Source organism: Hylobates moloch, unplaced genomic scaffold (assembly GCF_009828535.3).
Source record: "Hylobates moloch isolate HMO894 unplaced genomic scaffold, HMol_V3 SCAFFOLD_1, whole genome shotgun sequence".
In the NCBI taxonomy this organism is placed as follows: domain Eukaryota; kingdom Metazoa; phylum Chordata; class Mammalia; order Primates; family Hylobatidae; genus Hylobates; species Hylobates moloch.
In genome coordinates, this window is record NW_026652276.1 from 153,714,542 (window position 1) to 153,735,188 (window position 20,647).

Here is a 20,647-nt window from a genome sequence, read left to right on the forward strand (position 1 = left end):
ATTTACACACACAACAATAGAGGAGTAATTAAATAAGTTATGATGGTGTGCTGGTTCTTGGTTGACTTTTTCCATAGATTGATTCTTCACTCCCTTTCTCCTTCAGCACTGTGTGTAGTAAGAGGTTACCTTCAGCGGGCTTCTTTTTCTAGCTTTTTCTGTCAACTGGCTTTTGACTCATTTAGCTTGTATTAGTCTATTCTCACACTGCTGTTTAGCTTGTATTAGTCTATTCTCACACTGCTGTAAAGAACAATCTGAGACTAATTTGTAAAGAAAAGAGTTTTAATTGGCTCACAGTTCTGCAGGCTGTACAGGAATAATTGCTATGGAGGCCTCAAATAACTTTCGATCACTGCAGAAGGGGAAGCAGGTGTGCCTTACATGACCAGAGCAGGAGGACGAGAGAGAAGAGGGAGGTGCTACACACTTTTAAACAACTGATCTCTTGAGAACTCACTCACTATCAGGAGAACAGCAAGAGGGCAATCTACCCCCATGATCCAATCACCTCCCACGAGGCCCCTCCTCCAACACTGGGGATTTCAATTTGACATGAGATTTGGGCCGGGACACAAATCCAAACCATGTCATAGCCTAATGGGAAGTACTGTTGGGAGACTGATGGGCAGGAAGAAGGGAGAAGCCATAGTACTTCTCTTCCTTCCCTCTCTGCCACAGGTATTATTTCTGGCATTGATTGGCTTTGCTCCATGGGAAATACTCTTGCTAGACAAGCCAATTGTGGTTCCAACTTTTCCTGGATGACCATAGCCCCTGGGCTCTACTAATACAACCTTCTCCATTTGTCCTTACAATTTAACAATGTTAGTGGCTTCCTATTGGTACTAATCTCTAGATTACCTCTTTGTTCCTGCTTGGTTTTTTACTTCTCCCATTATCTGTGTAACAAATTTTTTTGCATAAAATTGCTTCTGCTTTAAAAAGTTAGAAATAATTTTGTTTTGCTCATTGGAATGCACACACACACTTTTGCAGCCAGTGAAAACAGAGAAAAAAAGGCTATACCTGTATAACCATATACTAAAAAAGAAATGTTCCTGGTAAGTTATTGACTCCAAGAAGGAAGTTGCTGTATCTTATGTTTGATATGGTCCATTGCAAAATCGAACCATTATGTGTATATAGAAATGTATTTGTATAGTAATAATGATAATAACTACCCCTTTTAGGAAAAAAACAGATATGGCAAAAAAAGAAAAACCCACCAAGAGGATACGTTATCCGTCTGAAGTGGAGTGGAAGGTGTGCATATATCGAGAAGAAAGGATGCTGTCACTTTTGACTTTATATACAGCTATATTGTTTGTATTTTTTCTCTTGTAATGTATCACATTGTTAATTTCCAAAATTTTTTTGAAAGCAGGTAATAAAACAGTATGCCTACTATGATCAATTTTTATTAATTTTTTTGTTTTTGTTTTTGAGACAGAGTCTTAGTCTTTCTCCCAGCCTGGAGTGCAATGGCGTAATCTCCACTCTCTGCAACCTCCACCTCTCGGGTTCAAGCAATTCTCCTGCCTCAGCCTCCCGAATAGCTGGGACTACAGGTGCCCACCACCATACCCAGCTAATTTTTGTATTTTTAGTAGAGACAGGGTTTTGCCATGTTGGCCAGGCTGGTCTCAAACTCCTGACCTCAGGTGATCCGCCTGTCTTGGCCTCCCAAAGTACTGGCTGGGATTACAGGTGTGAGCCATCATGCCCAGACACCTTTATTAAAAATTAATGTCCATATGTACTTATTTGTAATGGGAATGGTCTGAAACGACAGTCAATGCTGCTATAACATGTGCTTTGAGATTAAATTTGTTCCAATGTGATTAATATACTAGAAAATAATTTAAGCATACTACCTATGCGCATGTGTGATTTTTTTTCAGTGAGAAAGAGTAGTTGAACTTTAAAAAACTGAACTGAAAAACTGAAAGGCTTAGGATGCACAAAATACACCCACCGCTTATAGTAGCACCCTCACTTCATCTATGTGTTGTGAGTCGTGACACCCATATGTCATATTACAACTTTCTGTCTGATTTCAGATAACCCACATTTCAACAAGCTAAAGTAGCTTACAGTTTGCATACCTTCCAATGCCTAATTTCCAAAACAAGTTTCAGGTCTTTTTCAAGGTAAAGCATCGTATTTATTTTAGTATTTATATATGTCTTAACCATGTAACGTGTGAAAGTGTGCTACCATTTTTATTAGGCTCTCATCTTTTTGTTGTTGTTGTTCCTTATGGGTCATTATGAAGTTTTTGAGTATTTTACCCCGATCACATTTTTTCTTATAAGTCCCGTGGTTTTTATTGCACAATTTTGTACAGTTTAGTGATTTTCAGCAATGGATATATCACATTATAGCAAAACTGACTATACATGTACCAAAATGTTAATAGTGTTTGGGGCAGCAATTTATTATTGCTTATCTGTAGTTTCTATATTTTTCTAAAACAATCGTGCATTGATACTTTAATTAGATCTATGTAAACATCTTTAAATGATGAAATGGCAGCTAAAGGATGATTACAGCTATTCTGGGTAAAGGGCTGAGGCTATTCTGGCAAGCTCCACACATTCACTGGTAATGTAATAAATTAAGTGCCTTCTAATCTACTTAAAAGGTACAATCACTTAAGCTCTTTCTGTAAAACAGAAAGAGGTCTCACAGCAACATTTTGGCACCTTCTTTAATCAGAAAGTTCCCATAAGTACTAAGAAGAATAGAGAAGATGTGACTAGCCAATTTTCCATTAAGCAATGTAGATTATGTAATAAGCCAAATGCCTCTAAACTGGTTGCAAACATTCAGAAGTTATAATAACATGATTCAGATACAGAAATATAGATAGGCAATAAGGAGCCAGATATTCAGTGCTTACTGACTTTCAAGCTATTATTAAGTAGCTCGCCTATACACAGTCCCTGTAGGAAATAAAGAAACTACAAGCTTGAACACATTGTAAATTTCTAAATGAGGAGAAAAAAATGTTTTTCTATGTGATTTGATGCTTGAATTTCTATCCAGTTTTTCAGAGTGAACATATACCAGCGTTATCACTTTTTTCTTCCCAAGACACTATTATGATTTTTTTCTCTTCTTTTTTAAGTAGTAACTTGCTCCACCTACAGTCAAACTGCACTGTATGACTTTGATTTGGGTATGAGTCCTCTTTTCCCTCCCCCACATGCCCTGTTTCTGGCCCAGCGCCCACTGAACTCTGTACTTGTTCTTGATCCTTGTATTTTCCTGTCTCTCTACACAGAATTGGCTGTTGAGTGTGCTCTCAATGGAGCTTTGGTTTTAGCTGTTCTCTGACAAAGAGCTTGTTCTGAGCTGCACATCTCGTCCTCTTTGTTCAGCCTCAGGCTTCAAGCATTGAATCCTAAATATTCTCCAGCTGGGAATCAGACAAGGGCAGAAATGAAGAACCCAGAAGCCCAGCAGGATGTTTCAGTTTCCCAGGGATTTCGCATGTTGTTTTACACGATGAAACCCAACGAAACTTCATTCCAAACATTAGAAGAGGTGCCTGATTATATAAAAAAGGTGAGACTATATTGGAAGAGGCTACTCTTATTCTTGCTGCTTTCTTAATAAATGGTAAGGTCAATCTCCTTAGAGTTTTGTTCACTTTCATTATTCAAATTATTAAATTTTAATAATAATAATTCAGTTTCTTAAAGGCGTGAAGCAAAAGTAGAATTTCCACTTGAATTTCCTTACAATCCATAGCCATCTTCACCTGTAAATTCCCTCCTTTATATGTCACTCCAGAATATGATAAAAACAAAAGTTTAAAGTTTTCCTGGACTCCATGGCATTGTAAATGTAGCTATTGGAAGCTCAATGACAAACAGTTACACCACATCAGTAAACTTTGTAACAATTTCATTTTTAAATCTTTAACTGGTCCACCTCTTCCAGGGAAACTATCTCCTCTTTCATCTGGTAGAGTAGTTCAGCAGAATGAAGGATATGCAGCTTGACCAGGTCCAACTCTGACTTCCTAAGTTTGAATTTGACCCAAGTTTTCTTTGAAACTCTGAAGTGCTCAGAGGCACATTTCACTTCTGGTTCCTGGCTATGATTGGAAGTGGAAATATCCAGAATTAGAACTTGAATACTGAAGTTCCCCACCCTATCAAAGTTATTCCTACAACACTCACTAGTTCAGGGCAGAAATAGAAAAAAAACGACATCATAGAATATGTTATTATTATTATTATTATTATTATACTTTAAGTTTTAGAGTACATGTGCACAATGTGCAGTTTTGTTACATATGTATCCATGTGCCATGTTAGTGTGCTGCACCCAATAACTCGTCATTTAGCATTAGGTATATCTCCTAATGCTGTCCCTCCCCGCTCCCCTCACCCCACAACAGTCCCCAGAATGTGATGTTCCCCTTCCTGTGTCCATGTGTTCCCATTGTTCAATTCCCACCTATGAGTGAGAACATGTGGTGTTTGGTTTTTTGTCCTTGCGATAGTTTACTGAGAATGATGGTTTCCAGTTTCATCCATGTCCCTACAAAGGACATGAACTCATCATTTTTTATGGCTGCATAGTATTCCATGGTGTATATGTGCCATATTTTCTTAATCCAGTCTATCATTGTTGGACATTTGGGTTGGTTCCAAGTCTTTGCTATTGTGAATAGTGCTGCAATAAACATACGTGTGCATGTGTCTCTATAGCAGCATGATTTATAGTCCTTTGGGTATACACCCAGTAATGGGGTGGCTGGGTCAAATGGCATTTCTAGTTCTAGATCCCTGAGGAATCACCACACTGACTTCCACAATGGTTGAACCAGTTTACAGTCCCACCAACAGTGTAAAAGTGTTCCTATTTCTCCACATCCTCTCCAGCACCTGTCATTTCCTGACTTTTTAATGATGGCCATTCTAACTGGTGTGAGATGGTATCTCATTGTGGTTTTGATTTGCATTTCTCTGATGGCTAGTGATGATGAGCATCTTTTCATGTGTTTTTTGGCTGAATAAATGTCTTCTTTTGAGAAGTGTCTGTTCATGTCCTTCGCCCACTTTTTGATGGGGTTGTTTGTTTTTTCTTGTAAATTTGTTTGAGTTCATTGTAGATTCTGCATATTAGCCCTTTGTCAGATGAGTAGGTTGGGAAAATTTTCTCCCATTCTGTAGGTTGCCTGTTCACTCTGATGGTAGTTTCTTTTGCTGTGCAGAAGCTCTTTAGTTTAATTAGATCTCATTTGTCAATTTTGGCTTTTGTTGCCATTGCTTTTGATGTTTTAGACATGAAGTCCTTGCCCATGCCTATGTCCCGAATGGTATTGACTAGGTGTTCTAACAGGGTTTTTATGGTTTTAGGTCTAACATGTAAGTCTTTAATCCATCTTGAATTAATTTTTGTATAAGGTGTAAGGAAGGGATCCAGTTTCAGCTTTCTACATATGACTAGCCAGTTTTCCCAGCACCATTTATTAAATAGGGAATCCTTTTCCCATTGCTTGCTTTTGTCAGGTTTGTCAAAGATCAGATAGTTGTAGATATGCAGCATTATTTCTGAGGGCTCTGTTCTGTTCCATTGATCTATGTCTCTGTTTTGGTACCAGTACCATCCTGTTTTAGTTACTGTAGCCTCTTAGTATATATGAAGTCAGGTAGCGTGATGCCTCCAGCTTTGTTCTTTTGGCTTAGGATTGACTTGGTAATGAGGGCTCTTTTTTGGTTCCATATGAACTTTAAAGTAGTTTTTTCCAATTCTGTGAAGAAAGTCATTGGTAGCTTGATGGGGATGGCATTGAATCTATAAATTACCTTGGGCAGTATGGCCATTTTCACGATATTGATTATTCCAACCCATGAGCATGGAATGTTCTTCCATTTGTTTGTATCCTCTTTTATTTCATTGAGCAGTGGTTTGTAGTTCTCCTTGAAGAGGTCCTTCACGTCCCTTGTAAGTTGGATTCCTAGGTATTTTATTCTCTTTGAAGCAATTATGAATGGGAGTTCACTCATGATTTGGCTCTCTGTTTGTCTGTGATTGGTGTACAAGAATGCTTCTGATTTTTGTACACTGATTTTGTATCCTGAGACTTTGCTGAAGTTGCTTAACAGCTTAAGGAGATTTTGGGCTGAGACAATGGGGTTTTCTAGATATACAATCATGTCATCTGCAAACAGGGACAATTTGACTTCCTCTTTCCCCAATTGAATACTCTTTATTTCCTTCTCCTGCCCGATTGCCCTAGCCAGAACTTCCAACACTATGTTGAATAGGAGTGGTGAGAGGGGGCATCTCTGTCTTGTGCCAGTTTTCAAAGGGAATGCTTCCAGTATTTGCCCATTCAGTATGATATTGGCTGTGGGCTTGTCATAGATAGCTCTTACGATTTTGAGATACGTCCCATCAATACCTAATTTATTGAGAGTTTTTAGCATGAAGCATTGTTGAATTTTGTCAAAGGCCTTTTCTGCATCTATTGAGATAATCATGTGGTTTTTGTCTTTGGTTCTGTTTATATGCTGGATTACATTTATTGATTTGCGTATGTTGAACCAGCCTTGCATCCCAGGGATGAAGCCCACTTGATCATGGTGGATAAGCTTTTTGATGTGCTGCTGGATTCAGTTTGCCAGTATTTTATTGACGATTTTTGCACCAATGTTCATCAAGGATATTGGTCTGAAATTCTCTTTTTTGGTTGTATCTCTGCCAGGCTTTGGTATCAGGATGATGCTGGCCTCATAAAATGGGTAAGGGAGGATTCCCTCTTTTTCTATTGATTGGAATAGTTTCAGAAGGAATGGTACCAGTTCCTCCTTGTACCTCTGGTAGAATTTGGCTGTGAATCCATCAGGTCCTGGACTCTTTTTGGATGGTAAGGCATTGATTATTGCCACAATTTCAGAGCCTGTTATTGGTCTATTCAGAGATTCAACTTCTTCCTGGTTTAGTCTTGGGAGGGTGTATTTGTCGAGGAATTTATCCATTTCTTCTAGATTTTCTAGTTTATTTGCATAGAGGTGTTTGTAGTATTCTCTGATGGTAGATTGTATTTCTGTGGTATCAGTGGTGATATCCCCTTTATCATTTTTTATTGCGTCTGTTTGATTCTTCTCTCTTTTCTTCTTTATTAGTCTTGCTAGCGGTCTATCAATTTTGTTGATCTTTTCAAAAAACCAGCTCCTGGATTCGTTAATTTTTTGAAGGGTTTTTTGTGTCTCTATTTCCTTCAGTTCTGCTCTGATTTTAGTTATTTCTTGCCTTCTGCTAGCTTTTGCTTGTGTTTGGTCTTGCTTTTCTAGTTCTTTTAATTGTGATGTTAGGGTGTCAATTTTGGATCTTTCCTGCTTTCTCTTGTGGGCATTTAGTGCTATAAATTTCCCTCTACACACTGCTTTGAATGTGTCCCAGAGATTCTGGTATGTTGGGTCTTTGTTCTCGTTGGTTTCAAAGAACATCTTTATTTCTGCCTTCATTTTGTTATGTACCCAGTAGTCATTCAGGAGCAGGTTGTTCAGTTTCCATGTAGTTGAGCGGTTTTGAGTGAGTTTCTTAATCCTGAGTTCTAGTTTGATTGCACTGTGGTCTGAGAGACAGTTTGTTATAATTTCTGTTCTTTTACATTTGCTGAAGAGAGCTTTACTTCCAACTATGTGGTCAATTTTGGAATAGGTGTGGTGTGGTGCTGAAAAGAATGTATATTCTGTTGATTTGGGGTGGAGAGTTCTGTAGATGTCTATTAGGTCCGCTTGGTGCAGAGCTGAGTTCAATTCCTGGATATCCTTGTTAACTTTCTGTCTCGTTGATCTGTCTAATGTTGACAGTGGTGTGTTAAAATCTCCTATTATTATTGTGGGGGGATCTAAGTCTCTTAGTAGGTCACTCAGGACTTGCTTTATGAATCTGGGTGCTCCTGTATTGGGTGCATATATATTTAGGATAGTTAGCTCTTCTTGTTGAATTGATCCCTTTACCATTATGTAATGGGCTTCTTTGTCTCTTTTGATCTTTGTTGGTTTAAAGTCTATTTTATCAGAGACTAGGATTGCAACCCCTGCCTTTTTTTTGTTTTCTATTTGCTTGGTACATCTTCCTCCATCCCTTTATTTTGAGCCTATGTGTGTCTCTGCACGTGAGATGGGTTTCCTGAATACAGCACACTGAAGGGTCTTGACTCCTTATCCAATTTGCCAGTCTGTGTCTTTTAATTGGAGCATTTAGCCCATTTACATTTAAGGTTAATATTGTTATGTGTCAATTTGATCCTGTCATTATGATGTTAGCTGGTTATTTTGCTCATTAGTTGATGCAGTTTCTTCCTAGCCTTGATGGTCTTTACAATTTGGCATGTTTTTGCAGTGGCTGGTACCGGTTGTTCCTTTCCATGTGTAGTGCTTCCTTCAGGAGCTCTTTTAGGGCAAGCCTGGTGGTGACAAAATCTCTCAGCATTTGCTTGTCTGTAAAGTATTTTATTTCTCATTCACTTATGAAGCTTAGTTTGGCTGGATATGAAATTCTGGGTTGAAAATTCTTTTCTTTAAGAATGTTGAATATTGGCCCCCACTCTCTTCTGGCTTGTAGAGTTTCTGCCGAGAGATCTGCTGTTAGTCTGATGGGTTTCTCTTCATGGGTAACCCGACCTTTCTCTCTGGCTGCCCTTAACATTTTTTCCTTCATTTCAACTTTGGTGAATCTGACAATTATGTGTCTTGGAGTTGCTCTTCTTGAGGAGTATCTTTATGGCATTCTCTATATTTCCTGAATCTGAATGTTGGCCTGCCTTGCTAGATTGGGGAAGTTCTCCTGGATAATATCTTGCAGAGTGTTTTCCAACTTGGTTCCATTCTCCCTGTCACTTTCAGGTACACCAATCAGACCTAGGTTTGGTCTTTTCACATAGTCCCATATTTCTTGGAGGCTTTGTTTGTTTCTTTTTATTCTTTTTTCTCTAAACTTCCCTTCTCACTTCATTTCATTCATTTCATCTTCCATCACTGACACCCTTTCTTCCAGTTGATCGCAATGGCTACTGAGGCTTCTCCATTCTTCACGTAGTTCTCGAAACTTGGCTTTCAGCTCCATCAGCCCCTTCAAGCACTTCTCTGCATTGGTTATTTTATTTATACATTCCCCTAATTTTTTTTTTCAAAATTTTTAACTTCTTTGCCATTGGTGTGAATTTCCTCCTGTAGCTTGGAGTAGTTTGATCGTCTGAAGCCTTCTTCTCTCAACTCATCAAAGTCATTCTCTGTCCAGCTTTGTTCCATTGCTGGTGAGGAACTGTGTTCCTTTGGAGGAGGAGAGGCACTCTGCTTTTTAGAGTTTCCAGTTTTTCTGCTCTGTTTTCTCCCCATCATTGTAGTTTTTTCTACTTTTGCTCTTTGATGATGGTGATGTACAGATGGGTTTTTGGTATGTGTCTTTTAATTGGACAGACTCGGTTTTTGGTATGGGTGTCCTTTCTGTTTGTTAGTTTTCCTTCTAACAGACAGGACCCTCAGCTGCAGGTCTGTTGGAGTTTGCTAGAGGTCCACTCCAGACCCTGTTTGCCTGGGTGTCAGCAGCGGTGGCTGCAGAACAGAGGATTTTTGTGAATCGCAAATTCAACTGTCTGATCCTTCCTCTGGAAGTTTTGTCTCAGAGGAGTACCCCACCGAGTGAGGGGTCAGTCTGTCCCTACTGGGGGGTGCCTCCCAGTTAGGCTGCTTGGGGGTCAGGGAACCTCTTTAGGAGGCAGTCTGCCCATTCTCAGATCTCCAGCTGCGTGCTGGGAGAACCACTACTCTCTTCAAAGCTGTCAGTCAGACAGGGACATTTAAGTCTGCAGAGGTTACTGCTGACTTTTTGTTTGTCTGTGCCCTGCCCCCAGAGATGGAGCCTACAGAGGCAGGCAGGCCTCCTTGAGCTGTGGTGGGCTCCACCCACTTCAAGCTTCCTGGCTGCTTTGTTTACCTATGCAAGCCTGGGCAATGACAGGTACCCCTCCCCCAGTCTTGCTGCTGCCTTGCAGTTTGATCTCAGACTGCTGTGCTAGCAATCAGCGAGACTCCGTGGGCATAGGACCCTCTGAGCCAGATGCGGGACACAATCTCCTGGTGTGCCGTTTTCCAAGCCCGTTGGAAAAGCACAGTATTAGGGGGGAGTGACCCCATTTTCCAGGTGCCGTCCATCACTCCTTTCTTTGAGTAAGAAAGGGAACTCCCTGACCCCTTGCGCTTCCCGATTGAGGCAATGCCTCGCCCTGCTTCGGCTCGCGCAGGGTGCGCTGCACCGACTGTCCTGCACCCACTGTTTGGCACTCCCTAGTGAGTTGAACCGGGTACCTCAGATGGAAATACAGAAATCACTCGTCTTCTGCGTCACTCACACTGGGAGCTGCTATTATATGTTATTGAGAGTTCAGTTTAGAAAGCTTCAAAACTCATGATTAGCATCCAAATGACTAAAATCCATATCTTTTTCAAGATTAGATATTACACTTTCTTTCTGAGTTTTTAAGTTAAAAAAAGTGGCACTGATATCTTCATAAATTATTGTTGTTTATACTGCAACATCAAACCAAATTCAATGCTGCATCACCAATAGTGGAGCTTTCAAAACATCTCTTATTATGTGAAACAACAATCAAAACCAAATGAATAAAATCTGAATCATGTTTTAAACAAACATGTAAAATTACCATATTCTCTAAAATTCTAAGCAGAAAATTGTCTCTACTCTTTGAATTTCATCATTAGAAATAGTTCTGGTAATTCTAATATGAAAAATTAGAATTATGTGCATCTTTAAGGAACGCCTCTTGAAGTGGGTCTAAATTATACATGTAGAGACAATAGACTTCTAATTATCTACCTTATTCTAAATGTATTTTTTAAACTAATTTGGAAGATCTTCCTCTTAATCTTATAATATTATAATTATCATGGTTTTATCTATGATTACATTTCATATTCAAATTGGATGATAGAATTTGAGCACATATTTAGCGTATGTCTAAAATAATTAGACTTCTTTACCACTGTGTAGGAAGTAATCCTCTAAAATGAGTGTCTACCATCTCCTGCAGAGCTTCCCAAATCTGGGCCTTTCAATTCCGAAATGACTAATCAGGAAATGTAAAATAATTTCATATGGAACATAATAGCATCTCTTTTCTGCAATTTCCTTTCCAGGCAACTCCATTTTTCATTTCCTTGATGCTGCTTGAACTTGTTGTCAGCTGGATTCACAAAGGAAAGCCACCAGGTCGCCTGGATGATGCTTTAACGTCAATCTCAGCTGGTGTTCTGTCTCGACTCCCGAGGTGAGTTACATGGTCAACAACGCTGAGCATAAAAACTGAAATTGCCTAAGTATGAGGGGCAAAGGAACCCAATGCATGGGAGAATTAGTTTATTTACACAAATTTTCCCAAAGAATTCAGTTCATGTCATTATTTAAAATTTTGATATTTTGTTCTTCATTGATTTTTTGCACTCATTTAAAAAAGATTATTTATCTTGACTTTGTTGATATCCCTTTAAAATGAGTGCTTCATTTGCCTTATTGCGGTTCCAACTCTGAGTTATGGTCTGGTTCTCTATTAAAATTGTGTTTTGTCTCTTCCAGCTTCAGAAAGAATAGCTCTCTCGGGTGTAGGCATTCCCTAGAGCAGGTCACACAAATCTCTGAATAACTACAATAGTTTGCTAATTGGTGTCTGGCTCTAGTACAACCCCGTTTGCAGCCAAACATTTCCATAATATGAATCCAGTGGAAACCCTTCACTGGCTCTCTATTGCCTCAAGTGTAAGGTTAAAATCCCTGTATTGAACTATAGAGAACATTGTTTCCCTGGCTTTGCTTTTGGGTCCTCCACTCTCCTGTCTGTTTGTCATATTTATCCCGTCGTGCTTTACTACTTGCCATTGTCCACATACCACAGGCACTTCCCTCTGCCTGGAAAGCCATCCAGGCCAATTCAGACTCATTTATTAGGTCTAACCATAGACGTCACACTCTTCAGCAAGCTTTATCTGTTTTCCAACCTTATGTTAGGCATTCCTGCATTCCTACACTACAGTCCCATGGAATTGTGTGCTTATCCCAGATCTAGAATTAACACATGACATGATGCTCACCTGTTTTTCTCTCAGCCCTTCCTTCTGGCTTGCACACAACTTGAGAGCAAGAGGTGTGTGTTCTTAATAGTTTTAGCTCCTGTGCCTGGAATGATGTCTATTGCATGTAGTTTCCCCAAAAAGCAGTAATATTCCTATAACATTATGTTGATGATAAAATTAGATGATATTGGTACCCAATAATAGTAAGATATAAATGACCTACTTTTTTTAGAAAGAGTACATTATAATGTGTGAAGAGGAAACACCAATAAATGGAAGTCATCTTCAACACATGTGGGCTTACCAAAGAGGCAGAGGGTGAGGAAAGATTCCCTTAGAAGTCTGTGCTTTGAGCTGCTGATGAATGTTCTCATTCCAGCTTCCCACCCATTGCTTCTTGTCCTGTTTTAAGAGCTTTACTTCTGACTGGTGCTCATTGCTTTGGAATGTTTCTATTAACTGCCCAGTGGGAAACTAAGGTGGATTTTTTAAAAATAACATTAAAACTTTAAACATCTAAAAAAGGTGGAATAATTTCATATATTACATAAAATAGTTTAAACAGAAAGTAAACCTAGAAGTAAACTTTTTTCAATAAGTGTTTGAGAAAGGTGCATTATTAGGTATATAGTAGAAGTAATATTAATAATATTTACTCTGAAAAACTACTTGTAATTGTTGCATTTTGCAGTTGGAATCAGAAGAAGATAATGTCTCCAGAAATTTGCAGCCAATTCCCAGATTACCATGAATAAGAATTTACAATTATAGATAATTTCCTTTATTATAATACTTGTCCCCCTTAAGCAGAAATGAACAAGAAATACATTCAACATGCCCAAGGGTATATAGATTTAGATGTAGATTTAGTTATTTAAAAATACCCAGTTGGTTAATTTAGCTCATTCTCAGAAAGTTAAGTGTATAGGTTTATGGAAATCAGATTATTGATAGACTATAAAAGTCACTTGATAACTGAAAATTACCCTGCATATACTATTATAGGTCATATATTTTACTGAATTGGAATGAATTTGTTAAGCATTTTGACAATGAATTTGACGGCAAATTGAATGAACTCTTCAGAATTTTTTTTTTACCTTTTAAAGTTTGATTTGGTTCCAAATGAAATTAGATTGTTCTCTTATCACAACATTGTAAGTACCAGAAATACAAATTGTATCCTCAATACAATATTTTTGCTTAGCAGTATTATTTTTAAAAAGTACAGAGTTATAACAGGAAAATGAGAATAAAAGAGATATTTTTACAAAAAAATACACCCCAAAAAGCAGAGAGAAAGAGGGAGGGGGAGAGAGAGAGAGAGAGAAGCAAAAAAAGAAACCAAAACAAACCAGTCCTTCAGGGATAGAACATGCGATTCTTTTTCTTCACCCACTACTCATAACAGTCCTTAAACTAACACAAACTGTTAACTCTGGTGCCCTTTGAGAGAAAGGTAAAAGGTTATGAACTTTAATTTGGAGAATATTTTTCTAAGGTTATTTTAAATGAGAATGGCAAATTACTCCTTTTTTCCTTGTAGATGTAAAGAACAATTCTAAATTATGAAATGTGGATTTTTAAAAAGTTTTTCAAGGAATTTTCCCTTTTACAGCCTTGTCTGAAAGATCCTAGTAAAGCAAATTATCTGAAAATGTATTTTTTTTGTTTTGTTATATAGAACTATGGTGAAAAATGTTTTTATTTTAATTTTTGCTATTAAAAAAAATCCCAAACCCAGATATAAACAGAAAAGGAAAAGCGAGCCTGTGGATCCATCCCTCTCAATTCCCTTTCAGAAAAAAAAGGAAGAATTTGACATCAATTCTTAAAATAATATTGCAGTTGAAGCCACAGCATCAACGGGAATCCCTGTGCAAATCATTAACAGCTGAGGGTTAGATTAACACGGCAATGATCGGATCCTCTCCCAGGGACTAATTTCATTTTCTACACTAGCAACAGGGGCTTGCCATGTCCTTCAAATAGGTGATTGCAAGACAAATGGTAGTATGCCTTTTGTTAATTCGTTTGTGAAGAATTATGCTTTGGATAATAATTTCAAATAAGCATGTGGCCTCTGACAAAAGAAGTGGAAATCAAAGCGAACACGTTTTTCCACTTCGCCATTCATGTAATAGAAATGTTGTGTGCAGACTTTGAAGAACAACATTTTTTTTTGTTTTTTTTGAGGATCTTAATTTCAGGATTACATAAAATTTCAGCTACCTTAAAGATTAATAGCATGTCTACCATGTTGATAGAAAAGGCACATGCTACCTCTTTCAAACCTTTATGTCAAGGAAAATATTAACGATGGACAAGATTATATCTTGTTTACAAGCCTGTTGGACAGACCATGATCTGTAATAAAAGTCCCTCTCTCCTAAGAACCAGATTCTGGACAGGCTTGCATCTGTTTTGCTCTTCTGAAATCCAGTAGGCAGCCTTCCTAGTCAGATACTAGTTCCGGTTATAAAAATATATGTCTATGTATTCTAGATAAACACAGTGTATCATGCAGATAATCTGCCTTTCTAACAATTAGTCGCACATGTGACTGTAAAAAAATCAAACTTGATTTAACAAAATATTTATCAAATTTATTGTTTAAGCAAACGTATCTAAAACTTGTGAAATATCCTGCTACTGACTTAAATGTTAATGAGTGAAAAATAATCACATTTTTTTTTTCCTGCTTGTTTAAGCAGAACTCAATTTCCAATCTTTCATTAGAAAACCGGGACTTCAATTTGTTACTTCCTTCCAATGTTTCTGCTTCCATAAATTGCATCCTCCCCAGAGAAGTTTTATTCCTGATATAAATATCTACAGTATGTTTGTTTTTAATGGGTTCATTTATTCTGTTGAAACAGCAGATTATAAATCAAATTGCAATAGGTTAGAGGGATAATTTAAGTAGGTAAATTTTCAAATAAAGTTGGGGACACTCCACTTTTAATACATATGGGTCACTGCCAATTTTTACTATGGAGCTAGCTCCACAATGTTCAATCATATATATGCATACTTTTACTGGCCATGCCTGCCATGGAATTTTCCATTCCTGACAAGAAAGTTTCAATTCATCAAAAAAGAAAAAAACTAAAAAGGAGGAAATTAAACTTCTTTAAAATATTTTTGACTCTTTGGGGTGGGGCCAGAGAATAAAGAAAAATTGTATACTGGGTTTTTACACTAGGGGCCTTGGCACGAGAGGCTAAATGTTGCCTTGGCAAATCAGACCTAACAAATGAATGTATATAATTTTGGGTGATGACTTTAATAAGCAGCAATCCCTTGTCCAAAATAAGAAATAAATGAATCTGTGTAACGTTAATAATACTACTTTATTATTAATACTAAATGTATTAACTTAGAAATAATTATTAAAAATTCCCATGTAAGGAAAATAAATTTTAAAAACTTGTTGGTTTGTTAATTACATTTGAGAGAATGTCTCATTTCCTCTTAACATTTGCATTAGAAAACTGATAAATAGACTTTGTCTTTGTTATTAATTGCGTAACTTCAGAAACTGCTATTAGACGAACCTTCCCTAGTGAATGCAAGGTTCACTGCTTATTAGTCTGGACTTGTGTGTTTATTCAATTGAGTAATACATTTCCTGCAAAGTAAAGAATAGCAAATTCATTTCTTCCAAATCTATCACATTGTGTTTATAAAGGTATATGGTTTTATGGTTGCTGTGAAGAAGAAATTAAAGTAAGTGATTGTTTTATGAATGTAATACCATTTAACAATAATAATTAGTAGTACACATTTTATTTTGTTTGCAGACAGTAAAGGTAATATTATCTATCTTATTATTACCAAGCAAAAATCAATATTCCACTAGATGGAGCAAAAGTGGCAGTAGCTTTACAGACGGGCAGTGCAAACTCCTGGATTCAGTTGAAGAGATTTTGAAGTAAATAACAAAATTTCCCAGAAAAATCTCTCTCTCTCTCTCTCTCTACATATGTGTGTGTGTATATATATATATATTTATGATCATGTATATATATATGATCCAATACATTAATTTATTTGTAACTTCTTGGAGTTTTAAGAATATTTGTAATAATCTTGTTTAAATATTCATTTATTTTCTGGCTCATAAAACAAGATTATTAGAAATAAAAAGATCTAATTTTTTTTAGTTTCGTATAATCTGGCCAAATCAGAACACTCAGCTATAATGACAGTTATGGAATAATATAAATTGGCAGATTTGTATGAGTGTATTACATGAGTCTACTTATTCTGAAACTTGCTCTCTTATTTTAGGAGTTTTCAATGAGAGCATTACACCAAATGTCACTTGCTTTCTTAATGATAACAACATGAGAGTCATTTTAGGGCTCATGCAGCCTAATTATCTCATACTTTAAATTATCCTTAGATACTGAAAGAATGAATGTCATGCCCACTCTCACACTTCTATTCCTGGTGATGGGTAGACTCAGATGGAGATGACTTTGAAAACTAGTTTCTAATTCTCAATCCCCAAATAACATTTATTTCTAATTTATTGATTATTTTTCAATCTTAACATTAAAACTGAATTTTATTTTGTAAAAAATGAGGATTAATACTAAATAGCAATTTAGTAACTTAGCAGCTTTTTTTATAGTAACTGAACATTGACAAATTTCTAGTGATGAGAGAAAAATGTTAGGTAAAGCACACAGAAAATCAGTTCACTAGTTAGAGAAATAAGCTACTTTTCATTTACTGAAACATATACTTCAGACCCAAGAGAAAACTACTGATTGGGGGAATTCATGAAGAAAATAGGACAATGGGAGGAAAGCTTCTCTATATGCAGGTTGCTAATTAGAGGATTCTAATGTCTCTTTACATTTAGATCACTTTCCTGGTCTTACATTCAAACTTAAAGCAGAAAAGGGATCTAGTATTTGGGAATTCCAAGCCCCTGTGCTACCCTATATTCCATCTTCATGTGATAAAGTAAGCTTACTATATAGGTACATATTTTATATGCCTCTTCCTACAGGATGGAGTTGAGACAGTTTAAATTCCAGGGTGCAGAGTCATGTGCTGAGATTGCAGGGTGGAAGGGGTAAGGGGGATTGAGAAGAGAAAGAGGAAGGAACTTTGGTTTATGATTCAAGGTCTTCTGAGAACATTTTTGAAAATGTAGGTGCTATTTTCTGCAATCCAGGGCTTTCCAGAGCTTGATAATCATTTCCCAGCTGTAGTGCTTAGGTGAATTGCTTTTAGTTGTGGGCACTCCATGGCTATTCTTTCACATATGTAATAAAAGAGGATCAAATTAGTTTTGCTAATAGAAAGCAAGGAATATAACTCCCACAGCTTCTTCCCTCTTTCTTCGTGTCTTGAGGGAAGTTAGGCTTCATGCTAATGTGTGTGGGATATGGTGGGGGGAAGGCTTGACTGTAGTATGTCAGGCATATTTCAGCTCTATTTGTGTTAACCCTAATAAGTCAGTTGACGGAGTAATAAATTGGGTGTCTGCTCAAGACCTGGCACCTGTACAGGAAATAGAAAAGTATTTCAATTTCAGGCAGGTTTTAAAAATTATTTATTTATTTATTTATTTTATTTATTTATGTATTTTTTTACAAATGGAAGTTTTTCTAGGACCTTCAGCCTGTTATTGAGATCTTGGTATCTTAATGCCTATTTCCATTTTCACTGGAGCTGACAAGAAAGATAGCATATTTTTAAGAAAAGGTATTAAACTGAGGGAACATTTATAAGACTGGTGGCATTTGCCCTGTTTAATAGTGTGTTCTTGTGTCTTGTGCTGTGCCTGGCACTTAGTAGGCTCTTCATATGAATTCATTGAATGACTTCCTGAATCCATGGTGGAATCTGCTTTGATACCATGTGCTAATACTTAAGCCATTCAGCTAGAGATGATTTCAACTTTCTACTACACTTTGTTTTAATCTTTCTTCCAGATCAGTTGTTTTAAGGCAGAGGTTATCAACTGGGGAAAATTTTGCTCCCCAGGAAACACTTGGAAGTATCTAGAGACATTTTTGTAGTCTTAGCTGAGGTGAGAAGGAGGGGTCCTAAATCTAGGTGCTAAAGAACAGCAATGCTGGAATACATTCTATGATGCACAGGAAAGGCTGTTGAAACAAAAACTTGCTTGGCCCAAATTGTAATAGTGTTAAGGTTAAGAATTCCTGTTTTAGAGAAATTGTTATATTGAAGCATATAAAATTGATATTATTTGCCATTTTTAACCTAAAACTTGAATTTTATATAGGTAACCCCTACTAATGAACAATAGTGAGCAATTTTAAGATTTCATAGTTTCAGTAAACATTTGCACCGAATAACCTCTTCCAACAAAGAATTATCCTGTCCAAATGTCAACAGTGGCACTGTTGTGAAGCCCACATCTAGACATGTAAAAGTAACCACCAAAGCTAACAAGCTTTACAGCAGAATTTGTTCTCACCCCCTACTTTGACTAGCATACCTTCATAAAAACTTGGAAGGCAGGTTTTAAGTGTTCATTTCATAGATTCCTTGGAGTTTCCACAACACTGTGGGAACCCTTGGCTCATGGCTTGTCCTGCCCCAGGAGGGGCCTCACACACCTGTGTGTGGACATCCCAGACCTCTTGCCGCAGCTCTGTCTACATGCCCCGAAATAGCCACCCTTGGCCACTCTGTCAGGTTGAGGGGTTTGCACACCTGCAGAGGTCTGCCCTCAGGAAGAATGGCTCAGCAAAGAGGCCCATGCAAGGCCCACAAGCAGGCTCAGGGCCACTGCAGCAGTGGATTCTAGAGTATTCAGACTATTGCTCAGATTGGCATTGTGGTATGGGTACAGGATGAGCAATTCCTTTGGGTCAAGGACTTGAACTCACGGACAAAACTGCTTCTTACAACCATGTAATCTCAAATTGGAAATTGAGTTTTTTAATGTGTGGTGATGTGTACTCTTGTTCAAAATTGTGAGCATTTGGCATTTCTCTGAGTTATGTATATTAATGCTGTTATAAGATAGTCTAGTGTTTTACTTTACAGATTTAATAATAATACTTTGAAATATTAAAGTATGAGAGGTTATTTTAAAGGTATTAAATCACAGTTAAAGTCATACAATAATTAAATTCAAGAATAAAATTAAAGGGCTGGATCTTTAAAAGACCCAGTAAAATGCTAATTCACAGAAACTGACTCTGTAAAGGGAAATACTGTAAAAATAAAAAATTTTAGTAGTATAATAATCTGCACCACTTCTTCCACTTTTATCTAAAATTAGAATATTTAAGAAGTTTCTCAGAATTTTCAGCACTAAACTTGTTGATGACTTATAAATATATCTTTATTAACCAGAATGATTAATTCATTTTATATTAATAATAAATATAGAAGGAAAAGTCAACTCAATCAAATTGATAAAAGTGACAACAAAACATCTAGAAGCTAATCTTAAATTTGATCATATAAAACTTGAAAGAAAGAATAATATACTTTCTAAAATTGAAGTATATTTTGTAGGTTTTTAAAAGTTACTGAAAATAAGAATTTGCAGAAGCTTGATAAATAGATGGCGAGATGTATTCTAGTGTCTGAGTTTTAGAAACAATTATTTTAATTAGGTTTGTATACCTTACTTTGAAGGAAATATTTTTTCTAATATTTTGAAAACCCTAGTTTATATTACTTATAAGAACTGTTGAAATGCTCTGAGTATCTAATACCTGATGATAAGTATGACCTGTATGCGTGTGTATGTGTACGTGTGAAAGAGGAAATAAAAAGGAAGGAGGAAGAAGAGAAGAGAGAATAGATTTAGACAGAAGCAACTTTAACCTAAAGGCAAATTTTATGGGATCAAAATATTTGAACGCAGTAGGCAATTTGCAGCACCCTTTATCTGCCTTTTAAATTCCCTTTATAAAGAATTCTTAATATATACTTCAGTAAGATTTAGAAATGACAATCACAGAAATTAAGTTGTAGTCTTGTCCTATTTATGTTGTATGGGTTCCATGAAAAATATTTTAAGAGACATAAAAAATGGCCTTTTAAATTTCGTGAAATTGAGAGCACAAACAGTTGGCATCCGTGATGCCTATGAAATAAAATAAAGCTTCCTGTGAATGATTTTGATACCAAGAAATTTGAGCCTTTAAAAGGAATGACAGAGAAGAAATAAAGTAGAAGAAAGAGTTTCATTTTTTTCATATGAAGATAGTAATTTTAAATGTTATCTAAAACATTTTAGCATAATTTTATTTCTAAAATGTTACATAATCACTGATTGTGAATTTTATCTTCCAGTCTATTTTTCAGGAGCATTGAACTGACCAGTTATATTTATATCTGGGAGAACTACAGGCTGTTCAATTTGCCTTGGGATTCTCCATGGACTTGGTATTTAACCTTCTTAGGAGTTGACTTTGGCTACTACTGGTTCCATCGTATGGCCCATGGTAAGCTGCAAGTGAGGACTTTTTGTTAACTTATGTTGAACTGTGTTTGGTACATAGTACATATTCAGTAAACAT

At 36.8% G+C, this 20,647-nt stretch overlaps 1 protein-coding gene across 1 annotated transcript in view; it reads left to right on the forward strand.

Annotated features, from left to right (window-relative positions):
- The first annotated feature begins 3,447 nt into the window (after nucleotides 1-3,447).
- Nucleotides 3,448-20,647, forward strand: part of AGMO (alkylglycerol monooxygenase) — a 345,679-nt gene continuing 328,479 nt past the window's right edge. Inside the window, 3 exon segments of the mRNA XM_032753455.1 lie at nucleotides 3,448-3,573; nucleotides 11,190-11,320; nucleotides 20,421-20,572. Of these exon segments, the coding sequence (XP_032609346.1) occupies nucleotides 3,448-3,573; nucleotides 11,190-11,320; nucleotides 20,421-20,572 (409 nt within the window).